Below are 27,294 nucleotides of genomic sequence, written 5' to 3'. Positions count from 1 at the left end.
TGGAGTGAGAAACCAGATATCCGGCAAGTTGTCATGTTGCCATCTTGGACTTTTTTTTTTATCACATTTCAGGTACTGCGCGGAAGAAAGAAAAAAGAAGAAAAGAAGGGGAAATTCATGACCAGTCCCATGGGTATGCTTATCCTTAGTTCCTCGTCTCTGACCCTCTAAACGGGCCCGGCTGGATATCAAAAAGGCTGAAGTTTCCGTCCTTGGAGGGTTCGCAGCATTCATCGGGGACCGGTCCATATTGAGCGAAGTTTCTGGACTGCTCTTTGGGGTTTCCTTCAAGGTAAGATTGGAGATTAACGATAGCCTGGGCAAGCAAAACCGTGTTTTGCTCAGCTGACTCATAGAGCTCTTTAGGGACCGCAAGAGGTCCCTGTCCATTATCGTGGGTTTGCAAGGTTTCCTTCATTATAGTATCCAAACGTTCGCGGAGGTCTTCGTTCAAACGGTAGTCTGCACGATACCATTTGAGAGTTTCACTGACACGGGAATTTCGTTCTTTAGCTAGTACCATAGAGCGGCGTTTGCTACCGATAGGACTTTGTTGTAGGGTGTTCGCAGGTGGTAGAACAGGAGGTGGCTTGCCAGATTCCGAGGTAGTAGCAGTCTCCGCTTTCTTGGCTTTCCTTTCAGCTTCTTCAGGTGTATCCACAGTCCATGGAACGGGGCGGTAAATCCCCACAGGATCCCCAGCGTAATTGGTAAAACGAGGACGAGTTAAGCCGGGAGGTGGGAAATTCCGGCGGACACCTGGTTGCTGCATGGCAGCGTTATTCTTTGCTTCACTTGGACATGGAGTAGCCGATGGAATAACTTTGGTAGAAGCAGGCGATGGAGCCCGAGACCCAGCCGCGATTTGTGGAGACTCTTCCCTTTCTTGAGCCATAGCGGCTTCACGCTCCTGGCGAAAATGTGCAAGCCGTGTAATAGCTAAACCTCGAATATTATATCGTGCTGCTAAGGCGGCTCCCCTCTCAAGATCGTTGGAATAATGTTGAGAGGATGGGTTGGGCGAAGTACGTTGTGGAAGTTGATGGTCGTGGGGACTTAAAGATGCCGTCATAGACTTCTCCGGAGCCAAACTTTGAGGAGCTAGCTTAGGTGGTGCTACCAACCCTCCCTCTCCGGTAATCACATCCCGAACAGGAGCTGCCTCTGGCTTTGGCCTAGAGGGAGCGCCAATAAGGTCAAGGTAATGATCGGCTTGGTTAACGGTGAGTCTCGAAAAGTCGATGTCAAGTGGGTCGGCGATTGATGTATCTCCCAAGCGTTCCAGCATTGTCTTTTGAACGTGGAATTTTTCCTCCTGTTTCGAAGGACTGATGTTATCAGGCCCTGGGATGAACTGCCCCGTTGGGGTTGTAGGTCTCGTCTTGGAGGTAGGAGTGGCCACCGAAGTCACAGGAGCTGATAAAGTTGCATGTTTTGCGTGCTTCGCGAGATTAACCTGCGGAATTGAACGTGGCATAAGCGGAGGAGCAAATGCTGGAGGTGTGTAATGTGAAGAGCCTGGATCGACTGAAAAGCTATGTTGTCCAACGTGACGAGCACGATGAGGGCTGTGGTGATGAGGATTGAAGTGAACAGGAAGTTCCGCCGCGTGTCCATGATGCACCCCTGTTTCCATTGCAGTCATATTCTGCAGCGGATGAGCTGTCAGCGTTGGGTTGATTGCAGTAATGTGGTTGTAAGGTTTGGCTTGGTCGTAAGAGCAGCTAATGTTGCAAGTGAGTTGGGGCGCGTGGACGGTAGATGGCCAGTCTCTCGAAGCTCGCGGCTGATACGACTTGAATGTTGGTATGCTGGCTGACTCCGTTCTCGCCCTTGGGAACGAAGACGGAAAGATGGCGCACCTCGGTAGAATGGCCGACCGCGTTCTTGTTGGTGGTAGTGAGAGACGCCTTGAGGTGATGTAGCTGCACCAGCAGCAACGCTCTCTGCTTGCCCTGTGGGTTGGGAATGAACATAAGAGTTATTAGTAGCAGGGTTAGCAAGCATAAGGCGTGAAGCTGCATCATAAGTAATTGGTGGCTGGGGTCTGAAATTATTCTCGATGTAAGAATAATGGTGAGTGTGAGTATGGGTAACCAAAGGATCAGAGCCCAGTTTATCCCTAATGACAGAAGCATACTTAGAAGCTTCCCCAGGATACCCAGTCAATCTGCCATGGGATCCAGTATACTGAGGTGGGGGCCCTTGCAGTTGTGTTGGTATTAAATTAAGGGCCTCTGCCTCCTCCGGCATATCATATGGAAAAGGAGGGAAAGGGATCGTGTTTGTGCTCTCAGGTTCCCTATCCCCTGAAGACTGGCCAAGTCTATATGGATTCATGTCTGCCCTTCTGTCTCTTTCGCCTTAGTGCCGGTAATTGCCGGCAAAAGTGAGTCAAAGTTTGGGGTAATATCTGTCTCTCTTTTTATCACGGCTAGCCTAGACACATAGATTTAGTATTAGTATCAGCATGATTATTCGTCCCTTCTTGTGCCTAACTCTGCCTACATCCTAAAGCAAGCCTGACTCCAACCCAAATTATCAAGAATAGTAAAGGGGAACACTCGGCAATACTCACGGTGTCTTCTTTTATAGCCATCAGCAGTCTGATAGAAGGCCCCAGCGTGAATATCAGAGAGATATCTAGGTATCTAGTCAAAGAGTGAAGTTGACAGATGGTATAGGGGAAGAAGGAGAAAGTGAAGCAGATGAAAAAACAAGAAGAGGACATAAGTGCACGGGCCATCTTCTTCTTCTCTCTTCCCAAAATAGAAAGAAGGACATCCCAGTCACGTGACTGGGGAAGATGAAGATAAGAAGAAGATGAGACCGAAAAGCAGTAAAGAAGCAGCTGGCAGATGAAAGAAAGATAGGAAATACATAGATAATATATGTGTATACAGTATGGGGTATTGAAGGGTATAGACTGCCATCCCATCTTGATGGCATGTCAATAGCAGCCATCAGCTATAGCAGCTATCAGAAGCTGTAGATATATAGAAAGCGCTTGCCATAATCCGGCCTTAAGAAAGGGTATTCTAAAGAGAGCGTATCGTATGTGGTAAACACACTACTATATAGTATATGGTAGTTTTCGATACAGGGCAAACTATGGTTCAGGAGTCTCCTGGTATCTTTATTTTTAATCTTTTCCTTCTAGCCCCATAGGAGTCAGAAGTCAAACCCAGACTATAATAGCACCAGCCTTATAGGGATTGATTGAACACTGCTCTTTTCGTCTGATGATAGATTCTTCTCCTCTCAACTTCAGATAAGTATCATTTTTCCCCTCTGTCAAAAGCTACGATGCGAGGTTAAAATAAAGCTGAGATTTAACCCACACAACGGTCACGTGATGGAGATCCCGAGCTGATAAGCTCCGACAGACAAATGACTACCTAGCTTCTTCAAGACATAAATTTTTATTACTAGGTACCAAGGGCTTATTATTGTGGTTACTTTAGTTCAATAAATTAGTAAAGAGATCATCCCGTGGGATATTATAGGCCAGTCACCTTCCGGGATAGTTGACCGCCTTGGAATGGATCGCAGATGAAGATCTATGTTTATATCGGAGTAAGACGCCCACTTTGAGATATTCGCGTGCTATAATCCTTAATGAGAGAGATTTCTGTCTCTTTTGGAAGCTTAATTCACTCCCGTAAATTACCTTTATTACATTATTGCCTACCCTGCTACTTGTCCCATAGGTAATGGCATTGGGGTTATTCCTGGGTGGATAAAGTTGCTCGCCCATCTCCCCTGATCTTGGAATCGCTAAAAGTTCATTGGAGGCAAATAGGTTATGATATCTACCCTGGCGTCGACAGCATCCCAATGGTAGCAGAGGCTAGAAGGCAAAACCGTGTTAGCATCGCGGGTCTCGCGAAAGAAACCCACACTTAACAGCAGTAACGGCAATCAATTTCTGTTCTTGTAAAATCACTGTTTGGTCCTTAGCCCGGGAATTGAATGTAAACTTTGAAGGTCAGGCGTAGCAGCCTACTGGGCAAGAATTGACGCGTTCCATGAAGACCAAAAAGCTGAAATTTACCGAGTAGTCCGTACGAAATGAGGATCAATAAATCTGAGGCCTCAGGAAACAGCCCTTTCGCTGTCCAGAGGTATACGTACCACCCGTGATAGTGCAAACCTTGAGAGTTAAGAGCTGATATCCCATTCACGTTACTGTCCCGAGCGACAGTCTAAAGAGGCATTACGGGGAGACAAACAAAGCCGAAGATGGTCAACAGAGTGCTAAACCCCAGTTTAACCGGTAGCTGAGCCTGAACGCTAACTATTTAAGCGAGTTGGAAGATTTGACAAATTTTCCACTCACCCTTTTCACTGCGCCTCGAGTGTGACGAAGCTGCTGACGATGGTGAATTGGAAGCTAATTAAAGCCCTCTCTCAGCTTGCTGTGTATACAGGAGGTACGGAGTAGTACCACCACATATGCGAGATTTGATGGATTAGGGACCTGTTCTCGCACAGTAATCACCAGTATTGTCGTTGTTGCCTTATTAGGGCCATTTGGAAGCTGACCTTCTTGTCCTGAGTTGAGTTTTATTGTGGCTGGTAGCTTTCATTCGTGTTTCCGCCTCTTCCACGCCACGATTGTGTCATCAAACATGCGTATTACCAGGGTCACGGGATATTAACCGGGAGAGGCACAACTCCGCTTCAAAAAAGAGCAAAGCGAAGGGCAGCCTCCGGAAACTTAACAGGGGTCGAATCTGATTTCTGCATGATCTAGCTCGAGGCAAAAGAGGACGCACCAATCACCCTTTACGAAATATTTGTTTTTGCGGCTCGTCTCTGCCATAATTCGCACAGTGGCCCTTGTAAAGTTCGACTTTCACTGCTCAGTTTCGCCAACAACTACGACGCTCCTCGACCTGGCTATTTTTCCCTGCTATGGGGCTTGGGCTCTGGTTCAACTGGCCTGATACGTAGCCTGCAGCTGGACTAACTGACAACAGTGAGTCAGACCAGTTTCGCACGGAGGCCCCCACCAGCCGTGGTCATCTGCTGACAGTCATGCCGTAGCTTGTTACCCGTTACTCTGTATTAGACAAGCATCGTTAGTCTCCCCGGGTAGCACGGAGTGGTATGGTAAAGGGGATTTAGCCAAACCGAATGTACGGAGTAGTTATGTATGCAATATCACAGTATAAGCGCCCATACTTCACCGCCCCGGTTTGTGTTATCGTTCAACAAGGTGCCGCTGCCGTTGCTGGCTGCCTAAATGTATTTCGTCCTGGCCTGCATGCGTAAGAGAACCATGGCCTCTCAATTGCGTCGTCGCCCGCATCTCATCGACGCCTTGCTCTCTGCTCGTTAGTTCAAACACAGAAAAAGAAACTGGAAAGCGATAAAGCTTAACGTTTGTCATGTGATTGCCAAGGCTCTCATGACGATTTGCTTCGATGCACTTTTGCTGCATTTCTTATTCTCGACTTCGTCTGCTTTCTTTGCTCTCTCATGGCCCGCCATCTTTTTCGACGTCACGACGAACTGTCGAGAAGCCTGATATTATTGACGTGGGCTGTTTCGCCATTTCAGGAGTGGCCAGCTTGGCCTCGAGGTGAAGCCAGGTTCTCATCCTCTTGTTTTTTTGAGCTGCCTGCCCCTTAGTTATCAGACCACAAAGGGTCACCCGCACCACCACTCACCACCACCACCACCATTACTACTATTACGAAGCGACAGTACTCCTTTATAAGGGCGTCTGTAAGGAGTCTGGAATAATGCGACCTCCACAGCTCATCCTACTCCTTGTCTGTCTGGTGTTTATCCCTCTCTTCTTTACCACCCTTGTCCGGCAGTCTGCAAGTCCAGAAAATGCCGCCACATCGGAATATCGACGAACCTACAGCAGCAAAGCCGGCCGCATACGAGACCTCTTCTTCCATGCACCCTCATCACTATTCCCGCCTTCCGCGCTTATAAGTTTGACGGATGATAACTCGACTTTCTTCCTGGCTCGTCCTGCTGCGTTTGGGCCTCCCCTGCCATCGTCCGGCCTCGATGGGCAGTTGTGGATCGGGAGCGGCTTTGGAGATGATGTTAGTAAAAAGGGAGGGATAATGACAAAAGCTGAAGGGGAACTGGGATGCTCTGATGTTCCCGGGTGGCAAGAAGGCGACAGGACTGCGCAGTCCGGGTCCGGAGGGCGTCTTGGTACGGATAAAGCAACCTCACAGGTCAAACCAGGCATCGGAGTCAGTGACGACCGAACCATAAATATACAGAAAGGAGCCAGCACCGTTTTACCCGAAGACGACCGCAAGAATAGTGGCTCGCCAACGAAAAATGACGGAACCGATGACCATCTTCATCACTCCTTGGGAGATTCCCTATCAGCCAGCCTTAATGATGCTAAGGCAAAAACCAAGCAACCAACCCATGCCGACATTCAGTCGTTACAGGAGACTGCAGAGATTTCGGGGAAAGTTGTTCTACTAAGCCGTGGTGGTTGTGGCTTTTGGAGAAGACAAAATGGGTCCAGCGGAGAGGAGGAATAGCCCTTATAGTTGGCGACAATGAAAGCGGTGGAGGCCTTGTTACAATGTATGCGCATGGCGATACATCAAATGTGACTATTCCAGCCGTTTTCACCTCCCACACCACTGCACATCTACTGTCCTCACTTATACCCGCCGATAAAGGCAAAGGGCCCAGCTCTCCAGGGAACAAATCAAAAGCGCCCAATCGTGGTAAACAGAATCTAAAGGTAAGCGGTAATGCTGGAAAAACTAATATTGTTACCCCCTCCTCGAAGTCTACAAAATTCACGCAATCCAAGCCTAAGGATACACCAAAACCCGATAGAGGATTCTTTTCGTCTCTTTTCAACTTTTGGAACGACAAATCGGTGCATGAAGACAGTAGGCGACCGCCAAGCAGTGGGAACATCGACTGGATTTCACAAAGCCGAAAGCCGGATTCTGAGACGCCATATAAGTCAGGACAGGACTCAAACCGTCAGGACAAAGAGAAAGGAACGGCGCCTGTACAGGCCAAACCGGATCCCCATCAGAATCGTGAAGATGACTTTCTTATCGGAGTTCAGGACTGGCGTGATCCCGACCTTATCGTTAAACCCACACCAACGCCGGTCAGCAAGCCGCAACCAACTAGTCGGAGTGGTAATTCAAACAGCAAGGACGGTTCGGGCTCCGATACAAAAGGCTTTAAGGGTGGGAGCATCACCCCTGGCAGTGGAGAGTATGTCCATCCAGACAAATCTACCGAGGGCAAAGGTGGCCCGAATGGCTCTGATAAGCAGTCATCACATTTAAGATCAGGGTCCGGAAATAATAGAAAGGAAGGACACTGGTGGACGCGCCTCTTTGGCTGGGGGGAACCGAGTGATGACAAGAACACAGCATTCGCAAACGGACACAAAGATTTCCAAAACGGTCGAGGCTCACATAACAACCATGGTCATCATGGAGACAAGGAGCCAGAGAAACATGAAGGCTTATGGGTTACCTTAGCCCCGACTAGCATGTCTACGAGTCCATTCTTTGATACTCTTTTGGTTTTGGTCGTCAGCCCCCTAATAACGCTCACTGTGGTTTATGCACTCCTCCTACTTCGCTCTAGGATCCGCCGGCGACGATGGAGAGCACCCAAGGCCATTGTTGATCAACTTCCCGTTCGAACCTACCATACAATCACCAGTAGCTCTAATTCAAGCACACCGCCTCGTACAGCAGTGCCGGACTCTGCGTCTCCTTCATCTCCTCTCCTTACACGATCGGACCCTCGAGCTCATTTCTCCACCAACGCAGGTGCTGCAGCGTCAAGTTCTTTGCCCAACATGACAGACTTTTCAGCTGGTGCTGAGAAGTCCAGTGCCGGATCGACACTGTGGCGACGGAAATACACTGGCCGACAAGTGGAATGTGTTGTGTGTCTTGAAGAGTATGTTGACGGACAAAGCAAGGTAATGAGCTTACCTTGTGGGCACGAGTTCCACGCTGAGTGCATGTAAGTGCTCCCTTTTCTCTCCGAAAAAAAGAAACTCCATGTTATGCGATATTCGTTGAGAACCCAACTAACAAAGCCCTTTAGAACACCGTGGTTGACAACACGGCGACGCACGTGTCCAATATGTAAAGGCGATGTTGTTCGATCGTTCGGAAACCAAGGCTCTAACGACTATGTTTCCAGCAGCCTGGACCCTTCACCCAGTTTTGATCAAGCAAGGGCTGTTGAAGATCACAGTGGATTCCCTTCATCCGCCATCCCTATCCCCGAGCATGAAAACGCCGACTCTGAGTTGGAACGAGGGGCCTTGCTTGGAGACGCCCTCAACGCTTCTCACCGGTCCACCTGGAGAGGGCTTACATCCTTGAGCCTATCTGCCTTAAGCGGCGATTCAATGTGGCACCAAGTTCGACACACCCGAACTCAACGGAACCGCTGATCTGACCCACCTCTCCCCCCTGGCTCATCCTCGTCTTTTAGGATACAATAGCTTTCTTCTCACCTCAATTCCTAATTTTTTCGTTTTCCTTTGTATATCATATGCCTCCACTTATACCCCATCGAGCTATCATTGAATTGTTTTTCTGTCCTACGATTTCACTTTCGCCATCCCATTGCGATTTCCCCTTTTCAACTTAGCCTACTTCTACGCCTTCTTGCATCGATTGGTTTTTATGAATTCTTGGAGGCCAACGAGAACTTTGGGCGTTTTGAGAGCAAATTGAAACTGAAATATAAACAGCAGGACTGCTTTCCCTTGACAGGGCAATCCTAACGAAGAGGTGGAAGTGAAAAGGCATCATGGTAACCAAAGCAAAGACGGCCTTTGGTACATGCCAATACCTACCCCCTGATAACTACTAGTATATGAATGTTTACTCTGTTCTTCCTGCGAGAGCCATCGCGCTCCTCGTTCTCTTGATTTGGCCTGGGATTTCCATCCGGCATCAGACCTTGCTTATATAATAAGAAGTGCCACGTGACCATTTTTGTCGTCATAGCCAAGTTCGAACCCCAAACTTGGAAGAAACAAGCAACTTTGTACTCCGTAACAACATGCTATAACTGCACCATCTACACCATCAAGCGTCAGATTGCAGGCTAATCACTATATATCGCAGCATCATGGAGCGAATAAAGCGTATGGCCCAAGAGGAACTGCGCAATTTCCTGGCGCTGGCTAAAGATGGCTTGCGGTCTGGCGCATACATCTACCCGTTCCAGGTAGATAATACCATACAATCTCTTCCCATATGAAGAAAAGCAAACTAACACAGTTAACCACTTGAAATAAATGCAGGGCATTGCCTACTTTCTATCGCACCCGTCACTGTACAAGCCTATGCTGTCAAAGCTCGCACCAACATTATCACTGACCCTCGCCGTGACCGGAGCCATGTTCTTCTTCACATATATACCCCAAGCAGCCATTTTGGCTCTAACATCGGGCCCTCTCATAGCACCATTCTCAGCAGCTCTGCTAGTCCTCAGTGAGAGTTCAACTATAATATCCTACCTCGCGAAATCAGGCTACGTGTTCGACCAAGATACCTTGCTTAATCTATTTGATGGAACACTACTTTCATGCGGCAACACACAATTGGTGTCCAAGGACCGTAAACTGAAACCTGCTTCTGATCCAATGGCTCGTCTGGGGCATTTTATTAAGAAAGGTGGCGGTTCGCTGATGAACGCGATGAGCTTGTCAAATATGTTTAGATCGCTGCTGTATTTGCCTCTGAATTTCATACCGGTTGTTGGGACTTTGATGTATATCGGTGCCCAGGGGACTAGGATTGGACCTATGTTACATGCTAGATACTTTTATCTAAAGGGGTGGGGTACGATGGAACGGGACCAGTGGCTTGAGAGGAATAGAGGTGCTTACGCCAGGTGAGTAACGCAGCATCCAACTACCCCCCCTTAAAAAGGTATCCTTGCTCACAATATAATAGCTTTGGTGCTGCTGCCTTTGTGCTAGAGATGGTACCCTTTACATCTCTCTTTTTCACGTATACGAACACGGTTGGAGCTGCTCTATGGGCCGCGAGACTGGAGAAGACCTTTGCAACCAACCCCAGCCTCCGTGGGGCCACTGAGATGAAATCTATGTGATACTAAGTCCATATATATCGAGGAATAGCCGGAAAATATATGAGAGGTCTACTGGGGATAACATCTGTTGTTTTCCAAAAGCTGCATAGCAACTTCACCCGGGCCTGATTGGCTTCAGTATTTTGTCATGATTGTCATCATCTTTATTATCCTGCTATCTGTGTGAATGGAATAACCGCCAAAGCGGAAACACAATGCCATAGCTAAAGTACACCAACGGTAACAGACCTAAGTCCCGGGAACGGAAAAGCAACAGTTCCAAATGTATAAATGCAATGTAATAATAAGCTACACCCAAGCTCCCACTCAAACGCAAGTCCTCATACTCCAACGCAAAGAAATAGTTGATAACTGATATACCCAAGCGTCTTTCCCGTCAATGTAAGGCGTTCTTTTCAACATATTGCCTAAAGGGCAACGAAGTAGCCGTCAAGGGACTTTGTCGACATCACTGAGACTTTCCGGATGCCTCGCCCTCAGTGTCACAGTGACCTGAAACGCAATTTCCAACACCTGTAATATACATAAGAAAGTAAAAATTAGTAGATGCAGTAAAACTCTTTTTGTGCGAAGTGCAACGTACCGCACCATGGCTTCCCATAGCCACACCATCCGCTAGTGCTGCAGCAGACTCCAAATGGCGAGCCGACACAACTGATATACTCGTTGCAAGACCCATCCTTGCTGATCATAGTGGAGTTCGATGGGAGAGGGTATTTGCCGCTAGGCAGTGGGAGTTTTGCTTTCTTGCGATCATCGTCATCACCCGCCGGGGTGTCTTTGGGTGGCTGTTCAATATGCGGCTCTTCTGGCGGCTCTTCGTCATGAACCGTTTGACCTTGGGCGTCGGGGGCGGCGGTGGCTTCGGGTCCACAAGGCACACATCGTCCCTCATCGTTGCACTGTCGCGTGAGATGGTTTAGTAAAAGAGGACTCCGTCAAAACTCACGCTTTAACTAATGGGATGATCTTACACATCTATTTCCGATAAAGTTGCTGCATTAGTGGTCTGACTAGAAATATAGCTTATCCTAAAGGTTGGGCTCCACAACTTACGATCCAAATGGCGATCCATCGCAAGTCGCACCGGCATTGTTCTCTCCACAGCTGCCATCTACTGTCATCGGGCTTGGGGAGACAGGGGCTACACATATAGCGAAGTTGGCCCACAGATTCTCGCAGTTAGGATGAAGCTACATGCATTGCCAGTTAGCAGGTGGTATTACGGGTCAGATCAAGATTGGTAAATAGCCTATCTAAACGTATGGAGCGTACCTCAGGATTGTATGTCAACAATTCATCCATAGTCACCTCACTATTCAGGGGTTAATGGTTACTTCTTACGGTTGATAAGAGGTGCTAAAGCCCTTACAATTCTCTGGATATGGAGGCACACTGTGGAGCATAATTTTGTCAGAAAGTAGCTCAAAGAGATAAGGATAGGCAATACATACGGTGTCACCCTCAACTACGTTGTAGTATTTACCACAAGGCGCCATTGCACCTAACTGCGGTGTCCGGTCTGGAGTTGCTTAACAAAAGTTAGCAAGCCTTGGACATTTCACTATTTAAGGAGAGCACAGGGAACTTACCGGGAGTGTAGAATGTCTTTATGGCCCTGGGAGCAGCAGTACGTTTAGCAAATGGCTCTTCAGCAGTAGGTGTTGGTGCTGGGGGCGAAGCATATCTAAACACGGTTGGTCCATCGGTATGGTAGCCTGTGGCTGGCGGTAGGGTGTCTTTAGCCCCCAATACCACTGTTGGGGCCGGCGTTATCAGGGGCAGCTTCGTCGAACAGGCAGCTTCTAGCTTGCTGAACTGCTTGGTGAAATGGTCCAGAAGATTGCCCTGGGGGAAAACGGGGGACTCGATTCGCTGCCTCCAGAGAAGCATAAAGCATTCGCTGCAGTACTAGATATGCAGGTCAGCACACGAAGAGGGAATTGATATAGAGCAAGGCGAAGAATACCAGTTCTTTATCGTACGAATTGGTCACGTAGAGGGTGTCCACATCCTCCCCAGAGCCCTTTTTATCACAATCAGCTGGAGGATTTTCACCGCTGCAAGCATCCGTCTGCTTCTTGTCCCAGCTAGAAACCGGTCAGCATAGAGAAATGATTGATTAATAGAAGGCATGATCACCTTGTAAATACACCACTGTCCCAGTCCTGTGCTTCGTAGAAACACCAATTGTCGTTGCTAATCTTCGGTTAGCATATCATTCGCGGCTGTAAGGGACAGCAGAACCGTACCTATCTCGCAGACAGGCCAAGTCGTAACCCGATATATATTTCATAGGAAACGCCTTTGGATCAACAACGAGGCCGTTGATGGTCACTTCTTCGCCTTCACACTTCTGCTCAACTGCATCGAGCCAGGTGGACAGGGACTTTGAGCAGCCATCGGTACATAGAGTCGTCAGGTCATCCATAGACCAGGCTACTACAGGCAATAGAGTCAGTATATGCTGACACGGATGCAAAGCAAAAGCACGAACGTACGGTCATTGTCTGAATTTTTGGTGGCTCTTACAGCACTGGGACCATCGCACTCGACTGTGTAGTTTCTATATCATAAATAAGCAATGCAGCAATTCAGCAAGGATTTAAGGGGGGTGGGTATAGTACAGAGCCGAAAGACACTCCGAGGTCACACCAAGCGATGCTTTGAGTGCATCCAGATCATGTAGTGCATAGACACTGAACGCTGCAAAGGCGGGAGAGGCCAGCGCCAGGATGCCTGCAAGCTGTTTCAGCTGTCCCATTTTGAGATCAGGATACGAAGCAAAGGGGGAGATAGAGTAATGACGTGGAGTAAATGAATATGGTATATTTTTTTTTTTTTTTAAATTAACCGATGGACTCTATCGTATGCTGTACGGATTGATTGATTGAGAGGACAATAACAGAACAGCAGACATGGTGCGGAGGCAAGATATGATATAGATATGACAGAAGAGAAAGTAATAAACAAACATCCCAGAAAAAGGGGTTAAGAAGAAGGAAAGCGGGAGTCATCGATATAGCAAGGACGACTCCTCGGGTATCAAAATAAACAGCTGGAACAGTGCAAGGCAAGGGGAGTGTTTTCTTGACATTCCAGCAGGAGAGAGAAGGAGGCATTGAGAAGAGTGTAAAGAAAAAGGGGGTGGATGTCAACACCGTATAAACGCCGGTAAATGCGAAGGAGACAACAAAAGGAAATGACAATATGGGATATCAATAACATCATATAGTTGGCCAAAAGAAAAAAAATACACCCTCCTTGTGTGTGTAGATTAGTTCATGGCAGATATTTTATTGAATATTTCGTTAAGGTCATCATTTGCGGTCAAGTAAAAACGGGCTCGATAGACTTAAAAAGAAGACTTGGCTATGGTGGCGGAGGGATGGGTACTGTGCTGGCATCGAATTCCCAAGCACCAATTCTCGCCTTCTTGTCCCTGTAGATCTGCCACGGAGTGAGGCAGGCCTCGATACGGCTGGCCCATCGCCCGCTGTTAGCGCTCTTGCTGCCCATCCAGGTAGCGTTGGACGAGTTGTATGCTTTGGTGATGGAGCTCCTGCGCATGGATTCATATATGTCGAAGGAGTCCTTGACGGGTTGGTGGTAGTACAGCGAGAGTATGCGGGAGAAGAGGATGGCATCGTCCAGGGCATACGCCGCAGATTCGTCTCTCGGAGGCATCTAAAAGAAAAGAAAGAAAAGATATCCAAGTCAGCAAAGCCGGCCCAAGACTCCACGTATCTGTATGACTGTTAAGAGATGCAAAACAACATACAGCATGAGCAGCGTCTCCAAGCAGCAGAGTCCGTTCTGTATGCCACTTCCTGTCCGGCGGCAGATGATAGACCGGGTACAGCGCCCAGTTGGTCGACTTCTCGATGATCTCCCGCACGCAGGGTATCGCGCAGTCGCCGAAGCGGCCGCAGATCTCGTCTCGCAGCCGCTCTGAGGTCGTCCGCCGGTGCTGTCTGTTGGGATTGCGGCTGCGAGGGCCGGAGTCGCCTGATATCTCGGCCGCGTCGACCTCTGCCAGCGCGGCCACGAAGATATCCTCCTTAGTGCTGTGGCTGTAGGTCGTCAGCAGGCCGCCCTGCCGCGCCCTGTTCATCGCCGTGGTCTCGAAGTGGATGGGCGCGGTGATGCGGTCCGCCTTGATGGTCGTCTGGATGAAGCAGACGCCCGTGTACTCGGACAGCGTCGACGGATCGACCAGCCGCATCCGCGTGGGCGAGTGCACGCCGTCACAGCCCAGCGCCAGATCGCCAACCGCACTCGAGCCGTCCTCGAAGAAAATCGTCACCGTCTCGCCAGACTCGATGCCGTCTATCACTTTCTTGCCGAACTTGACCTCGATGTTGCAGGTCTTCTCGGCCGCCGCCAGCATCGCCAGGTGAAGCGATATCCGCATCACGCGCCGCGCCTTATACCCGCCGTATCCTTTGCCGTCCTTGCCGGCAAAGTCAACCCGGCCCAGTCGCCGGCCGGAATGGATGGAAAACAGCTCGACCGCCTTGACCTCGACGCCCCCGTCGGCTCCCATCTTGTCGAGCTCCTCCAGCACGCCCAGGTGGTCGAGATGGCGCTGGGCGGCCGGGTTCAGGTTGATGGCACCCCCAGACGTCGATGGCACATTGTGAAGCTCGAAGATGGTGATCTTAAGGTCCGGTACCTTTTGCGAGAGCTCCCTGGAAAGCGCAAGGGCGGCTGCTATGCCTGCTATGCCGCCGCCCAGGACGAGGATATTGCGCGGCGGTCCCATGGGTACCATGAAGCAAGAGAGATAATAAGGGAGAGAAATGCAACGGCAATGAATATGCAATTACAGCTAAACGAATTACCAAACAGAACAACAGCTTTCAGAGAACAACAACAAAGCTAGTTAAAACCGATTCGAAATGCCAGGCAGGGCCGGATGGACCAGAACTGTTGATAGACCCGACTGCTCTCTCTCTCTCCATCCTCTTTTCCCCCCTCCCTCCCCTTTGCGCCAGGGCCGTGGAGGAGACACATTTATATATATCATTCAGCTACTCGGAAACCGTCCAATCGACAAGGATAACTGCCTCAGAAGAAGCAAAAAGAAGGAAAAAAAACAAAAGAAAAGAAAAGAAAAGAAAAAGAAAAAGAAAAAAGGAAGAAGAAGAAGAAGAAGAAGAAGAAAAAAAGGCCCTTTTTGATGCCAAGGGGAGGGTAATGGATCAACGAGCCCGGAAGCTTCTTTGACGTTTACTTTTTCTTTTCTTTTGCTTCTCCCTGCCTGGCTGGTGAAAAAAGGGTCAGGGAGGATACACAACAGCAGTCCAGTCTGCAGCCAATTCGGATGTCAGCGAGCTCGTCTATCACCGCTGAATTTAAGACAGCCAGTCATCGATATGGCACATCCGTGTCAATCTCCATTTCTTCTGGTGTTTTCCCTTCCGACTTGGCGGAGTTTGTGGGGTTTTTTACGGGATCGATGTGTGTTTCCCCTGGTTCCTTCGACTCTCACTCCCTAGGGCTGGTTGTCTCTTTTAGGGTCAAACGGGTTTCAGCATCCACAGGCAGAGGGAGATTTTCCTCCGTGGCCGGCTGGGACCAGGCAATTGAACGTGTGCAAAACCGTGGCCTGGATTTGAAAGGCCAGGGAGGACGGCTGGCTGGGCATCAACGTCCCAGTGCCAGCCAGGCATGCCGAGGTCGGTACATGGCATCGATAACGCGATACATCCTTTTTCCAGAACAGAGAACGGGAGCAAGGGGAACGGGGAAATAGATGCCTAACTGCCTCGCTGCATGAACTAGTTACTCGGCAATTGCGTTTTTTTGACAGCTACGCCGCTTCGTTGATCAGTACCACGAAAATCCACGGCCAACGAAAAAAGTCTTAGCCGATGTCGAATTCCGAGCAGCAGCAAACGAATAACCTATTATTATTGCTTCTCTCATATTTTCCTTCCCCATACGCCATCTCCACTCTTGTATGCAATTCGCCCAGATGACAAGATATCCCCAGCGATAATCGTGTCGTCTTCGTCGTGGTTCTCGCTGCCCGTATCCAGCTGATGATGGCCCATCAGCCCTAGCTTCCCCAGCCCTTTTGCTTCAGTAGTTGGAATTTACTTTTAGCATGCCTTTTTTAACTTCTGGGCTTTAGCGAGACTGGTCGGATTGGCCTATCTTGCCAATATAGATAGGTCTTCTTTTTTGAATATATTATTGAAGTGTTATCACAGGGTGTTGGCATGACTTATGATTTTCGCCCGGCCATGGATCTCTTTACCGTCCCCCCCTGTGTGCGGGAAACCCCGCTGGAAAGGAGAACAAACGGTCTTGCAACGGTCTCTAATAATATAGTTAGCTGCGCCTGCTAATCTACCAGGGATGAAGTGATGATGTGATTGACAAACGTGGTATTCGGCACCACGGTGAAAATCCGCACTCGACGAAGGGGCTGCTGGTGCTCCCGGCTGGTCACGGAAGGGCTGAAACATTGACGTCTTGCGAATCAACAGAGATTACATATTTCATAAGGTGGCAAGGATCATATATTTTGTTTTATTCTTTTATGTGCCATCGCTAACAAGGTTACAGGTCTCATCAGGCGGTTGAGTTGGCGTTTCTCTCAACGTCAACAACAGCGTTAACTCGCTGGCTAGTTTTATACGCCGACAGCTAGGCATTCGAGTTTGCTTCTCCTTTGGCTCCTATTAGCGACGATGCGGGAGGCTAGAGGGGAACTTTTTACCTAATACAATTGAAGAATACGGAGTACGGATATACGGCAGTTCTAAGTTGGATTTACCTTATGCTCTGGCACATCGATGGGTTTGCAGGTTCGCTCTCTCTCCTATCTGGGAAAAGACGGCCTGGCCCAGAACTCAGAGCAGCAACAAGTAGTGCATTATGCCCCTGGCAGCAGCCTTGGAAGGGCCAGCTAAGGTATCCACTCTGCTAATACACTTACTTACATGTTCGGGCATTTTCAGCTGTCAGGGATATGAGGAGACGGACGGACGGAAGTATCTCTTACCCATCATTTTATTATATTATTATTATTATCATCATTATATTATTATTATTATCATCATTATATTATTATTATTATCATCATTATATTATTATTATTATGCAAGGCTGTGCGACATCGCTACTGGTACTGTGTCTGATGCGTCTGGTACTCAAATACAAAGGGTAGTTCTAGTTCTGTCGGCTCCCGTACGCCCAGGGAAACAGGGAGCTATCTCGCTTGAGCATGATCGAGGGAGATGTCTGTTTGCTCAAAATTTAAAAGGATAAAAAAAGGAGATTCGTTATGGAATGAGTACAGGTGTAATAATGTAATATTCACAGGAGACGCTTGGACATGTATCAATAATTACACGGCAACGGAATAGCCTTCTAGTTAGGGCCCTCCCCCTCCCCCCAAGCCATGACCAAACTTCAGGGGCAATAGAGGGTCCAAAATAAAGGCATTTCGGGGAGAATAAAGTTAAAAAGTAGAAAAATTAAAAAAACAGGCTCAATGATGGGTTTCCAGCAAAAATGCCCATGGTAATAAAGCAAAAGCAAAAGCAAAAAAAAAATGAGAAGAAAAGGCATTAAACAAGAAAAAAGAAGCAAGTAAGCAAAAGAGGAAAAGGCATCAAAAGGAAATGGAACACTGGATGAAAGGAAGGAATGTAGTTGGGTTAGTAGAGAGGTACAGGAGGAAAAAGGGGGTGATGTTGAGGTTGGAGTAAAGGCAAGAAAATTCGTTGATAGTAAACAAAAAAATAGTTGCCAGCCTGGTGGCAGGCAGGGTCCCGGGATATCGAGAAAAGTGGGAAGAAAGGTCGTTAATGCGTCTGGTTAAACGGATACACCGTTGGCGTTTGATCCAGGAGCACTTGGCATCAACCAGTGGTAAGTAAGTCAGTTTAGAGGTACAGGGGTAGGAGCTAAATTAAGAGACACAAAGGAGAATCGAGCGCGCAAAACATCTGGCAGGTAGGTAGAAGAAAAAAAAAAAGAAACGAAGAGAGAATAAATAGGATAAGAGGGCGGGGGAGAGATGATTAAAGCGATCCATTCGTCTATCGGGTCGGTCAGGGGGAGGATGCCGAGTCCACGGATGGGCCAGATAGTCTTTTGCAATGCTCGACTCAACAAGCTGTGGTCGCTGGAGTTCGAAATGAATAAAACAAAGAGTTTAAGTCGTAGAATATATCGATAACATGAGATGTGACAAATGGAAGGGTATCATGATCATTCGAAAGCAAGCAACATAACGAATCGGTTATCGTTCGACTTTATGCCAACCATTTAGGTACGCCATTATCCCGACTCCGATCAAAACAACACCAAGCATAGAGGCATAAGGTGCAGACCGCTCAAGCAGCACTGAGTCCTGCCGCTGCTGCTTTGCGAAAGCCGCTGCCGCAGATTCGAGTTCCCTTATTTTCTCCGGGTCGATGGAGCGACAATTCTCGGTGACCTTGTCGATGTTGGTGGTGGATGAGCCGGATGCTGATTCCTCACCCGGAGGAGCGGCGGTGGCAGTCTCAACCTCGGCTTCCAAGACACCTCTAGACCGCAGCGAGCCCTTGGAGGGAGAGGCAGCAGCAGGAGCGGCGCTCTCTTGAGCCTTCTCCTGTCGGATCTTCTCAATCATTTCTGCTAGGGTCTGGCGACTCTCGGCAGCCTCCTTTTCCGCCCGCTCAGCAGATTCCCTGTACTGGTTCATTTGCTTCTTCGCGGCTTCCATCTCAGCCAGCAGCGTGTCGATGCGGCGCTTCAGTTCGTCGGACGAGGGCTCTGGTACTATAGGGGAAGACACTTCCTCACTCTCGGCGTTGGTGATCGGCTTGAAGTCTTTTCCGTCTGGAGATTCTGTTGTGGTGGTGGAATCGTCCAGAGCTTTGCATTCTTCTTCGGCCACGCCCAAGTCCATGTCCACTTGCTCGTCTGGTCCAGGATGAGTGCCGTTGGGAAGCAAAGCCTGGCTGGGTGGCTGGCTCTCTAATTTTCGAGCACGTTCCTCAGCACTTTCACGAGCACTCTGCTCACGACGCAGCATATTCTCAAGCTCCTTGACTTTGCTAGCCTGCAGGTCTAATTCTTTCTTGGTGGTGGTCAGGGCTTCAATTAAAGATAGAATCTGGCTCGACTGGGCCGGGGTAATATCAGTTGCGGCTTTGGCCTTCTCGGTATCATTTCTTCTTAACGACATTTTAGGTAGCGAGTCAGTAGAAAATGTCCGCGGTGGAGCGTCAGGCTTCTCGGGAAGAGGTTGTTGTGGGGGTGGTGCGGGAGGGTCGGAGAATCTCGACATGGAATCGGTCTTGTTTAGCTTGGGCCGACCAGGTGGTTTTGTCCCAACGGGGCTCTCGGCAATATTGTTAAGAAGACTGGCCCGCTCTTTGTTGGAGGTCTCTGGGTTTGATATAGTGCTGAGGAAACCAGAGGTTTGGCCAAGGTCATGATTCAGTTGCTTTGCCTGTTTCATCTCACACTGTGAAGCAGAAAGTTAGTATTAACGTGTGATAGCGTATGATAAAAGGGCAAAGACATACCGTAAGCTTTTTCACAACCTGTTCAATTGAAATTGGAGAAGACCAATAGTTCATCTGCCTCTGCTGGTGGAGAAGGTTTATATGGTTCCCAGGCAGACTTTGTCCGGAGCGTACACTTGCTGCACTTGCAGTCGAGGATGCACTTCCAGCCCGGCCGCGCATATGAGACAGAGGCTGACTCAGATGGTGTGGGAGGAGTCCACCACCCGTTGTGGGATCTATGTCACCGAAATTCAAGTCTAAGATGTTCATATTAGGTCCATGGATGCCTGCATGTTCGACCTTTGCTGAAACCTTGTGATGGACGATTGACTTTTGATCTTCACTGATAATGTCAATACCGAGTTCCAAGACGTCGTGCTCTCGCAGTTCATGGGGTTCAGAGTCTCTGTTCTCGGGGGATAACCTTTGACCGTTGACAAAGGTTCCATTCGATGACTTTACGTCTCTAATCCAAATCTTTCCAGCTCGGTCAGACCAGACCTCAGCATGCTGTCTTGAGAGAACTTTTGAATCAAAGTATCCATTAGCGGGAGTAGGAAGTGTTTTGGCATTCGTTTGACGTCCAATACGCAGTACCTCTGGGAAGTAAGGCACGTTGATCTGTTTCCGTTCAAATGTACCGTTTATAGGGAGTAGAGAGAGCACGACGGCTGGTTCATGGGGTTGCCTACTCCCGGGACGTATTCCATTCTGCTGTGGTGGCATGATGTGCTGCAGGGGGACCATGGGAGGTGTCTGATGAAGAGCAGACATGGCCGAGGAGGCAGAGACCCCCGATGGAGGAACAGACACCGTCTGAGGCCGAGTGTTGGTCACGCCCGAGACCGGATCTGCCTTTGAGCTGGACCAGGTGTACCGTGACGGTTTCTTTCTGGTGGTTGCGTTGGAAGAAGACTCTGCACTGGATCCCTGGGCTGGAACAGAAACACCATTACTCTGAGCCTGTATCGGTAGCTGGGAGGTAACCGTCGAGGTTGAGGAGGTTGAGGAGTTCGAGGAGAGGGAAGAAGAGGAATTTGACCGTTGAACGCTTTTGCGTGGCATCAACATTCGCGAGACCTCGTCTGCACTCATTGAGGAAAGGGAACCTTGTCCACCGTCACCAGTCGGGTACCATCCTAGACGAGGCGCGGATTGCACACTGGGTGGCGACGCAACAGCAGTCATGGAGAGGGCGTGTCTATTTCTGGGGGTTCGGGCCTCCTTCCTTGAGATAGAGAGAGCGAGAGAGGGCGAGGGAGGGCGAGATGGTGTCTCTGCCAGCCGTGGGAGAGGGAAAGGGGAAGAAGATATGTACGGTCTGGATCAACCAGTCTCGACTAGGCTGCGTGCTGTAGGGCTATATCGAGAATAGCAGCATACGGGGTGATGCTGATTGCCGGAGACGGCCGCATGCGGTGACGGTGACTATCGTGAGAAATACAGACGGTGAATAACACTGCTGCTGGCAGATCCAACCTTATCTTTATAATTAGACCACGCGAGTGCCGGCTCGGGACATCACATACCAGACGCAACGGGCAGTCTATAGGCAAGGGGGCAAGATCTATAGTGAGTCGCGTGTCCTCTTTTGGAGGCGGCTTGTGTCTTCTTTGCAGTAGAGTAGCAGGTTATATGGGGAGGAGGATGAAGCAAGCAACTGTGCACAAAACCGGCCGCCAGACCCCCCCGTAAAAGCAGGAGACGGCGTTCGTAGACCGGGCAGAGAGCGAGAGAAGAAGCACCCAACGCCACCCTTCACTGTCAGTGCCGACTAGCCCTGCAAAAACACCCTGTCTTGGTGTCCTTTTCGCGCTCTCTTGCGTCTCTTTTTCTCTTTGCTTCTTCGCTTTCTTCGCTTTTTTGCTTCAAGTTTTCGAGGATTTTTTGGATTTTCTTGATTGACCGAGAAGGGAAGTCACATGATGAGACTAGAGCCAATGAGAGAGAGGCTGCTTAGTCAGGCAGAGATAAGGGAAGACCAGACGTTGCGAAAGGTGAAGGAAGAGACAAACAGCTGCGCAGTAAAGGACGACGGAAGCTGTGAAGTGAGCAGAGAGGAAAGGGTCAAGTGAGGCGAAGACGAAGCAGACAAAGCTACAGACAGACAAGTCAAGATGCCTCCAGTTATGCCGTCGGGTGGTGGCCAGATGAAGGCGCCATCAACATTTGACAAGAGTACGCATTCCTCCCAGGTCTCAAGGAGAGAGCGAAGAAAAGAGTGAAGCTAACACAGTTGGTGCAGTGAAAATGGGTGCTATGATGGGCGGATGTAAGTCTACCTAGACAGCTTCCGCTGACCCTTCGCGCAAGCTAACTGGCTACAGCTGTTGGCCTGATCATGGGCTTCATCATTGGTAAAGCTATTCCATGACCCTCTTTCTGCTCCAAGCCCAGTAACTGACAGCACCAGGAACCGTCTCGATCTTCCAGTACGGCGCCGGTCCAAACGGTATAATGCGCACGCTAGGCAAATACATGGCTGGCTCGGGAGCTACATTTGGGTAAGCAGTGTCTTGCCCAATGGCATAGATATCGAAACATACCGGTGGAGACTAACAGCAAACAGCTTTTTTATGTCGATTGGCAGTGTTATAAGGACAGAAGGCCACCCGAGCGCCTACCAGATGTGGTCTGTCGCCCATAGACGGCCGATGCTTATCCCCGGCCAGTTCCAGCACCGCCAACAGGCCCGGAGAGACTAAGACGCACTGAAACTGTGTATTATCTTGTTTTGATCACACCGTTCCATCTCACTTGGAGCGAAATCTGTACAACAGCATGGAGAGGGTTGAATAGCGATATATGACATTTAATGAAACGGCGTCTTGTCTTCCGTCTCTCTCTCTTGGATACCAATTTGTATGGGCTATGGCTTTGTTTCATGGCTGATGGTTTGTCTCTTGGCATTTGGTAGCAGACTTCATACAGGCCACTTGAGTTGCAGTTCAAGCTAGGATACCAGTTTATGTGCTGCTTGTGATTATCTTCGAGATAATCTCTAGTTGAATGGATCATCCGGTCATGGAGCCTTGAGGTGAATTCATGCCACTGGCAGGCAAAGCAAAGACCAGAGATATGTAAGCAGGTCAGCAGAAAGCCATCACAAGTGTGACTTACAGTTCGTATACTGATACTCTAACCTTCAAAGGCGATCATTTACCATTCTCAGACCGTGACCCACGGAATTTGATCAGGATATCAATCATCAGCTAACCAAGTTACGCGTGAAGTCAAATTAAGGTCGATTTTTGGTAGTTTGGTCGATTTATGCTCAGCTATCCGCAGCATCAACTGCCACTATCTCCCTTCGCTTCTCGACACCAGCTACCTTCTGTAGAATATCTCAGCTTGAACGTTTCCAGCATAATACCCAGCCCAAATGCCAGCATTTATTGTGGTTAGCTTAATACGAACATCATGCGCTCTAGAAGCTATCAGCTGACAACCTTGAAATATCTCAAGGACAATACCAAATCAGTCAAGGAGAGATCCCTTTGACTACACCTAGCTAGGCCTCGGAGACTAGCTTTGCATACGTCACCGAAAAAGATATCGCTGTTAGGTAGAAACCATACGATCCAGGAGCTCCAATGGCCGAGTGCTTTGATATGGAAAAATTATATTCACACTTATGGGCTGGTCCAGGCCTTCGGGCCTATTGTCAGCAATAATCTTACCCGAACTACTAAGATCGGATCTACAGTAATCAGTTCTTCCTGGCAACCGGAGAACTGCAACACTTTGATTTACTCCGCTGAATGATCAAGACCTTCCTATTGATGATTAACTAGATAATCGCGTAGCTGGAAATTAGTCAATGCCGCAGTGATTGGTATGGGCAAGACAGTAACTAGAACAAACAAAGATATGAACTGCTAACCCACACACTTCCCAGGCAGATGATACATCGCTGCTAGATTTTTCTAGCCACCATACCCCCCTAGAAACTCAGGTGCATAACTAACCAACAATACGGCATACGATGGGCTCGTCACAATACCATTTGTTGGAAAGTCAAATTACCTTCCGGCGGCCCCGGAACAGGTAATATACATAGACGATACCTCCGTTACACTTTTTTAATTTCCTTTGAATTTGATCCTTGCCTGAATCATGCATACATATGCACAAATGAATACCTTGTCCTCTTCAATTATCTTTCTCTCTGCTTGCTCTTTCGTGAACCATATGCTATTTCCGCTTATGATTCCACACTCATGGAAATCACCCTTGTAAAGTGTCCCTTGGTTTCTTTAACACTCTCGATATAATTATTCTGTGCGCAAGCTCCAGAACTTTACTGGAATCGATGTGTTATCCTGATTGGAAATCGCAGGCCATCAAGGAGCTAGTAATACCCACCAATGGAGATGAAGAAAAGCGGGCCATTCCAGAGATCTGACCTTTACGCCACATGGCTGCTCTAGCTGGCAGGCGACTATATCCGCACGGCCGGGCTTTTGATACCGCTATAACATATGTTGGCTACTCTGTTTACCCGAAAAAAGATCAAACTTTATTGGATGCTCAAACTAACTACCTCCACTAACCACCGCCTCTCCAAAGAACCACTCAACTTAGGCAGATCCAACACACACATTATACCCTGCCCAGAGGCTGGCACAGGTACTGCCCACAGAAGGATTCCAAGCGTAGCTATTCCCTTGATGTCAGAATTATACCTTTCAGAGACAAAAGTTTATTCAACTTACAAGGTCTGAAGGGAAATATTGAATTTATCAGCGATTTTCTGACAGTAGTCCCCGGGAACCACTTGATACCACTTGTTACCTTGAAGGCACAGATGTTAGTAAAAAGCCATATAATTTAAGGTTCCCAGACCAAAGATATAGAACCTACACTTGGAGTTAACATTTGGTTGGGTTTGTTGGGACGTATTAGACTGCTGCGAGGGAGGCTGCTGCGAGGGAGGCTGCTGCGAGGGAGGCTGCTGCGAGGGAGGTTGCTGCGAGGGAGGTTGCTGCGAGGGAGGTTGCTGCGAAGGAGGCTGCTGCGAAGGAGGTTGCTGCGAGGGAGGTTGCTGCGAAGGAGAGTTTGGTCCGCCCTTGACACCAACACAGGTATAGTATCCCAGCCATAGAGACTCGCAGTTCCTACCAGTGGCAGGATTCCAGGCGTAGAACTGGTCGAGGGTGAAGGACTTATACTTATCAACGATGCTCTGGCAGGTATCACCTGGAGCCACCGGGTGATAGAATAGGCAATCTGGGGCCATTCCAGTCATAAATCTAATTGGTCCAGAGCGAGAGACAAGAGTTATTGCAGGAGTACCCGTCGATGCCTTTGGACTCATAGTCTGAACTGCTCTCAAAGTTGTTGTTGGAACTTTGGGAGATGGGTTCAGGCTCGCAGTCGGGCCAGGCGCAGAATCGTCTGCAGATAAACAGTAGGTCTTCCCGGCAACTAGAGCATTGCAGTTGACGCCTGGATTCCGCTTCAAAAATTGGTCCATACCAATTCCTCGTTCGGCAGCTAAGGACTGACAGGTGTCACCATTTGCCGCTGTTGCAGCGAAAGCGCAAGGGTGGGGAGGTAGGGCAGCTGTGGCAGCCTTCCTCGTACCGAGGAGGATAATGACTCCAAGTATCAACTGAATGTTAACCATCATAGTTGTTGCGAAAATGAAGCTGGTGATAAACAAATTTTTGAACAGGAAGAAAATTAAGTTGCGAAACCATCAGCTTCTTCCAGCAGCGAAAAAATTCCATGCTTTATATAGGCAATCTCACTGTCCTCCGTTCACTAGCTCATGCCATGAGCGTGGTTATGGTGAAGGGAGTCAGGAAAATTCATGCCTTGATATCGGGTTTCTACTATGATGGGAGTTAGCGGGAGATGTGAACATCCTTGCAGATAGAGTGAATGGGCAGTGATATCAAATATGCCGAGTTTCCTACACACCGGGGCAAATAAATAGAAAATAATTCATTAAAAGACGGAGTACTGTGTTGTGAACTGGAGCTCACTGAACTATCTATAGTGACAAGCAAGCCTGTAAGGCTGATTTCTTTTGGTTACAGTAATTACCAACAACACTTTTCCTTGCAGTGTTCAGATTCACCAGCGACTGCTCTCCTGTTTTATGTTCCTGTCTGTATCATGTGTTTATATGCATTAATGGTCTGTATTGCTAGATCATTTGCCTTCATTACTTGCTTATTTGTAAACCATGTTCTACTCTAGCTCGTCACTGCACACCCTTGGCAATCACCCTTGGTAAGCGCCTCTTGGTTTCTTAACTAGTTTGGCAAAACCTTTTCTCCGAATTTCATTATTTGACAGATTTTATATAGAATGGCCAGCTGATAGTCCCTGGACCAACCGGCCAGATTATTGCATACGTCTATCCCGACTTCAAGACTGACAGAGTTGGTTCTAATTCTACCATGCTGCTACCCGGATTCATTTTCTTATTCTCTTCCGCTGTGCCCCTTGTGGCAGGGGTGCTCAATTTCGAGGTGGGCCGTCGTCCTATTCTACCCATTTGCTAAAGGAGTGATTAACGGCATTGAGGTCTCCTTGATCTCCCCACTCGATATCGAGACCTACTCGCCAACTGCATACTTTTTCATTATCATAGCCGTACGGAACCCTTAAGTTATGTTTCCACTAGGTCTGCGTTTAGCTGTGGAGGTTTTGCCTCAGGACCACCTCACCAGTGACAAATTCTTCTTCCCAAGTGATGGTTGTACGAGCAGCTCATGGCTGCCCACTTCTCCTTACTACTTTAACTTCGCTGCTCCTTGAGTTTGATTTGCTTGTTTGATAGCCAGCCAATTAGGAGCCCCAAATAAGCGGGTCGGACCGCCCCTCGCTAAACTAAAAACTCTCTAGGCCGCAGCTGCGAGCCGCATCAAAGCTCCTGCTTAAACGACAAGTCAGCGTTGTTGAATGTGCGCCCTGCATCTGAAAGTCGGTTTATACTGCATATCACTTCTAGTTACCAAATATAGCCCTGCTAATAAGATAGGATGCGTGGCAGTATCGATCCCTGCTCAGCAAAACAACAGTCCGGCGTATACTGCAGATATATTGCACCAATCACTGGCTTAGCCTGAGCTCAAGCAGGTTTCCGAATATGAATGAAGGATACCCAGATGCAGCAAGAAGGGACGCGCGCTTTATTGGTATCACAGTTGTCATGATATACCCTGAAATAATGTATCATTCTGCGATTCTACCGGGGCCCTCTCACCAAAGGATCAGTCCAGGCCTATGAATATAAAAGGATGGACATACATATCTTGATATATCTATCTTTTAAGATCTAATCATATTTGTATATTCATATGCAAATTATTTTGGACTATTATGGTTCTCTTTATGCTTAGATTTCCCTTGATGGTCTGCTCGCTTCTACCCTTGCCACTGTTACCCTTTGCGAGATCTTCCCCCTCCGCAAGGTGGCGACTACTTTCCCGGAGTCATGTCATGTGGCTAGTTATGAACCCTCAAAATGGACTGTGGTCGCCGACTTTGGTCAACACAATGCATGATCTCAGCCTCTTCTCATGGGTTCTCCCTGGTATTGCTGTGTCCGAAAAACAGTTCATCCGTTCTTGCGGTATCTGGGGAACATACTACTATTACACACCTATACCAAGCTTTGGTAACGCATCCTATCCTAAGTAGGACTATT

At 48.4% G+C, this 27,294-nt stretch overlaps 10 protein-coding genes across 11 annotated transcripts; 4 read left to right on the top strand and 6 right to left on the bottom strand.

The window, feature by feature from the left end:
- Window positions 1-145: 145 nt before the first annotated feature.
- TERG_11663 (uncharacterized protein) lies at window positions 146-1,645 on the bottom strand (the record flags this gene model as incomplete). The annotated part of the gene is made up of 1 exon (XM_003238988.2): window positions 146-1,645. One exon carries the CDS (start codon window positions 1,643-1,645, stop codon window positions 146-148), a length of 1,500 nt encoding a protein of 499 aa, XP_003239036.2.
- Window positions 1,646-1,665: 20 nt separating this feature from the next.
- On the bottom strand, window positions 1,666-2,340 carry TERG_11662 (uncharacterized protein; the record flags this gene model as incomplete). The annotated part of the gene is made up of 1 exon (XM_047750742.1): window positions 1,666-2,340. One exon carries the CDS (start codon window positions 2,338-2,340, stop codon window positions 1,666-1,668), a length of 675 nt encoding a protein of 224 aa, XP_047605293.1.
- A 3,410-nt stretch (window positions 2,341-5,750) lies between these two features.
- TERG_11661 (uncharacterized protein) lies at window positions 5,751-6,527 on the top strand (the record flags this gene model as incomplete). The annotated part of the gene is made up of 1 exon (XM_047750741.1): window positions 5,751-6,527. One exon carries the CDS (start codon window positions 5,751-5,753, stop codon window positions 6,525-6,527), a length of 777 nt encoding a protein of 258 aa, XP_047605292.1.
- Window positions 6,528-6,571: 44 nt separating this feature from the next.
- Window positions 6,572-8,437, top strand: TERG_01021 (uncharacterized protein; the record flags this gene model as incomplete). The annotated part of the gene is made up of 2 exons (XM_047747693.1): window positions 6,572-7,998; window positions 8,083-8,437. The coding sequence occupies 2 exons, from the start codon at window positions 6,572-6,574 to the stop codon at window positions 8,435-8,437; spliced, it is 1,782 nt and encodes a 593-aa protein (XP_047603657.1).
- A 686-nt stretch (window positions 8,438-9,123) lies between these two features.
- TERG_01020 (uncharacterized protein) lies at window positions 9,124-10,113 on the top strand (the record flags this gene model as incomplete). Its single annotated transcript, XM_003238986.1, has 3 exons — window positions 9,124-9,222; window positions 9,299-9,891; window positions 9,954-10,113. The coding sequence occupies 3 exons, from the start codon at window positions 9,124-9,126 to the stop codon at window positions 10,111-10,113; spliced, it is 852 nt and encodes a 283-aa protein (XP_003239034.1).
- A 448-nt stretch (window positions 10,114-10,561) lies between these two features.
- TERG_01019 (uncharacterized protein) lies at window positions 10,562-12,877 on the bottom strand (the record flags this gene model as incomplete). Its single annotated transcript, XM_003238985.1, has 13 exons — window positions 10,562-10,626; window positions 10,697-11,015; window positions 11,088-11,109; window positions 11,170-11,306; window positions 11,389-11,428; window positions 11,486-11,508; window positions 11,568-11,644; window positions 11,706-12,024; window positions 12,083-12,203; window positions 12,256-12,312; window positions 12,366-12,555; window positions 12,615-12,679; window positions 12,741-12,877. 13 exons carry the CDS (start codon window positions 12,875-12,877, stop codon window positions 10,562-10,564), a joined length of 1,572 nt encoding a protein of 523 aa, XP_003239033.1.
- Window positions 12,878-12,966: 89 nt separating this feature from the next.
- Window positions 12,967-15,169, bottom strand: TERG_01018 (uncharacterized protein). The gene is made up of 2 exons (XM_003238984.2): window positions 13,895-15,169; window positions 12,967-13,800 (listed from the first exon to the last, which is right to left on the bottom strand). The coding sequence occupies exons 1-2, from the start codon at window positions 14,885-14,887 to the stop codon at window positions 13,486-13,488; spliced, it is 1,308 nt and encodes a 435-aa protein (XP_003239032.2). The 5' UTR covers window positions 14,888-15,169; the 3' UTR covers window positions 12,967-13,485.
- A 2,397-nt stretch (window positions 15,170-17,566) lies between these two features.
- Window positions 17,567-21,180, bottom strand: TERG_01017 (uncharacterized protein; the record flags this gene model as incomplete). 2 transcript variants are annotated; one of them, XM_047749209.1, is made up of 3 exons in its annotated part: window positions 21,161-21,180; window positions 19,650-21,059; window positions 18,374-19,588 (listed from the first exon to the last, which is right to left on the bottom strand). In XM_047749209.1, the coding sequence occupies exons 2-3, from the start codon at window positions 20,817-20,819 to the stop codon at window positions 18,374-18,376; spliced, it is 2,385 nt and encodes a 794-aa protein (XP_047605291.1). In that variant the 5' UTR covers window positions 20,820-21,059; window positions 21,161-21,180. The 2 variants fall into 2 exon arrangements, with proteins under 2 accessions (XP_003239030.1, XP_047605291.1); XM_003238982.2 differs by lacking the exon at window positions 21,161-21,180 and having other exon boundaries at window positions 17,567-19,588; window positions 19,650-21,117.
- Window positions 21,181-21,670: 490 nt separating this feature from the next.
- TERG_01016 (uncharacterized protein) lies at window positions 21,671-24,087 on the top strand. Its single transcript, XM_003238981.2, has 5 exons — window positions 21,671-21,809; window positions 21,877-21,903; window positions 21,959-21,988; window positions 22,045-22,135; window positions 22,201-24,087. The coding sequence occupies exons 1-5, from the start codon at window positions 21,749-21,751 to the stop codon at window positions 22,334-22,336; spliced, it is 345 nt and encodes a 114-aa protein (XP_003239029.1). The 5' UTR covers window positions 21,671-21,748; the 3' UTR covers window positions 22,337-24,087.
- A 124-nt stretch (window positions 24,088-24,211) lies between these two features.
- TERG_01015 (uncharacterized protein) lies at window positions 24,212-26,476 on the bottom strand (the record flags this gene model as incomplete). The annotated part of the gene is made up of 3 exons (XM_003238980.2): window positions 24,495-26,476; window positions 24,347-24,425; window positions 24,212-24,290 (listed from the first exon to the last, which is right to left on the bottom strand). The coding sequence occupies exons 1-3, from the start codon at window positions 25,261-25,263 to the stop codon at window positions 24,212-24,214; spliced, it is 927 nt and encodes a 308-aa protein (XP_003239028.1). The 5' UTR covers window positions 25,264-26,476.
- Window positions 26,477-27,294: the final 818 nt, after the last annotated feature.

The sequence above is a fragment of the Trichophyton rubrum genome, assembly GCF_000151425.1.
Source record: "Trichophyton rubrum CBS 118892 genomic scaffold supercont2.1, whole genome shotgun sequence".
Taxonomy (NCBI): domain Eukaryota; kingdom Fungi; phylum Ascomycota; class Eurotiomycetes; order Onygenales; family Arthrodermataceae; genus Trichophyton; species Trichophyton rubrum.
The sequence above is the reverse complement of the archived record's forward strand: the minus strand, read 5'-3'. Positions and strand labels throughout refer to the sequence as shown.

Bases quoted from the DNA above. Each gene is read 5' to 3' on its own strand.
- TERG_01018 (XM_003238984.2), bottom strand. From the start codon at position 14,887: ATGGTACCCATGGGACCGCCGCGCAATATCCTCGTCCTGGGCGGCGGC. The intron at 13,801-13,894 runs GTATGTTGTTTT...CTTTTCTTTTAG, and splicing joins TTGGAGACGCTGCTCATGCT to ATGCCTCCGAGAGACGAATC.
- TERG_01016 (XM_003238981.2), top strand. From the start codon at position 21,749: ATGCCTCCAGTTATGCCGTCGGGTGGTGGCCAGATGAAGGCGCCATCA. The intron at 21,810-21,876 runs GTACGCATTCCT...CAGTTGGTGCAG, and splicing joins GCCATCAACATTTGACAAGA to TGAAAATGGGTGCTATGATG. The intron at 21,904-21,958 runs GTAAGTCTACCT...AACTGGCTACAG, and splicing joins GGGTGCTATGATGGGCGGAT to CTGTTGGCCTGATCATGGGC.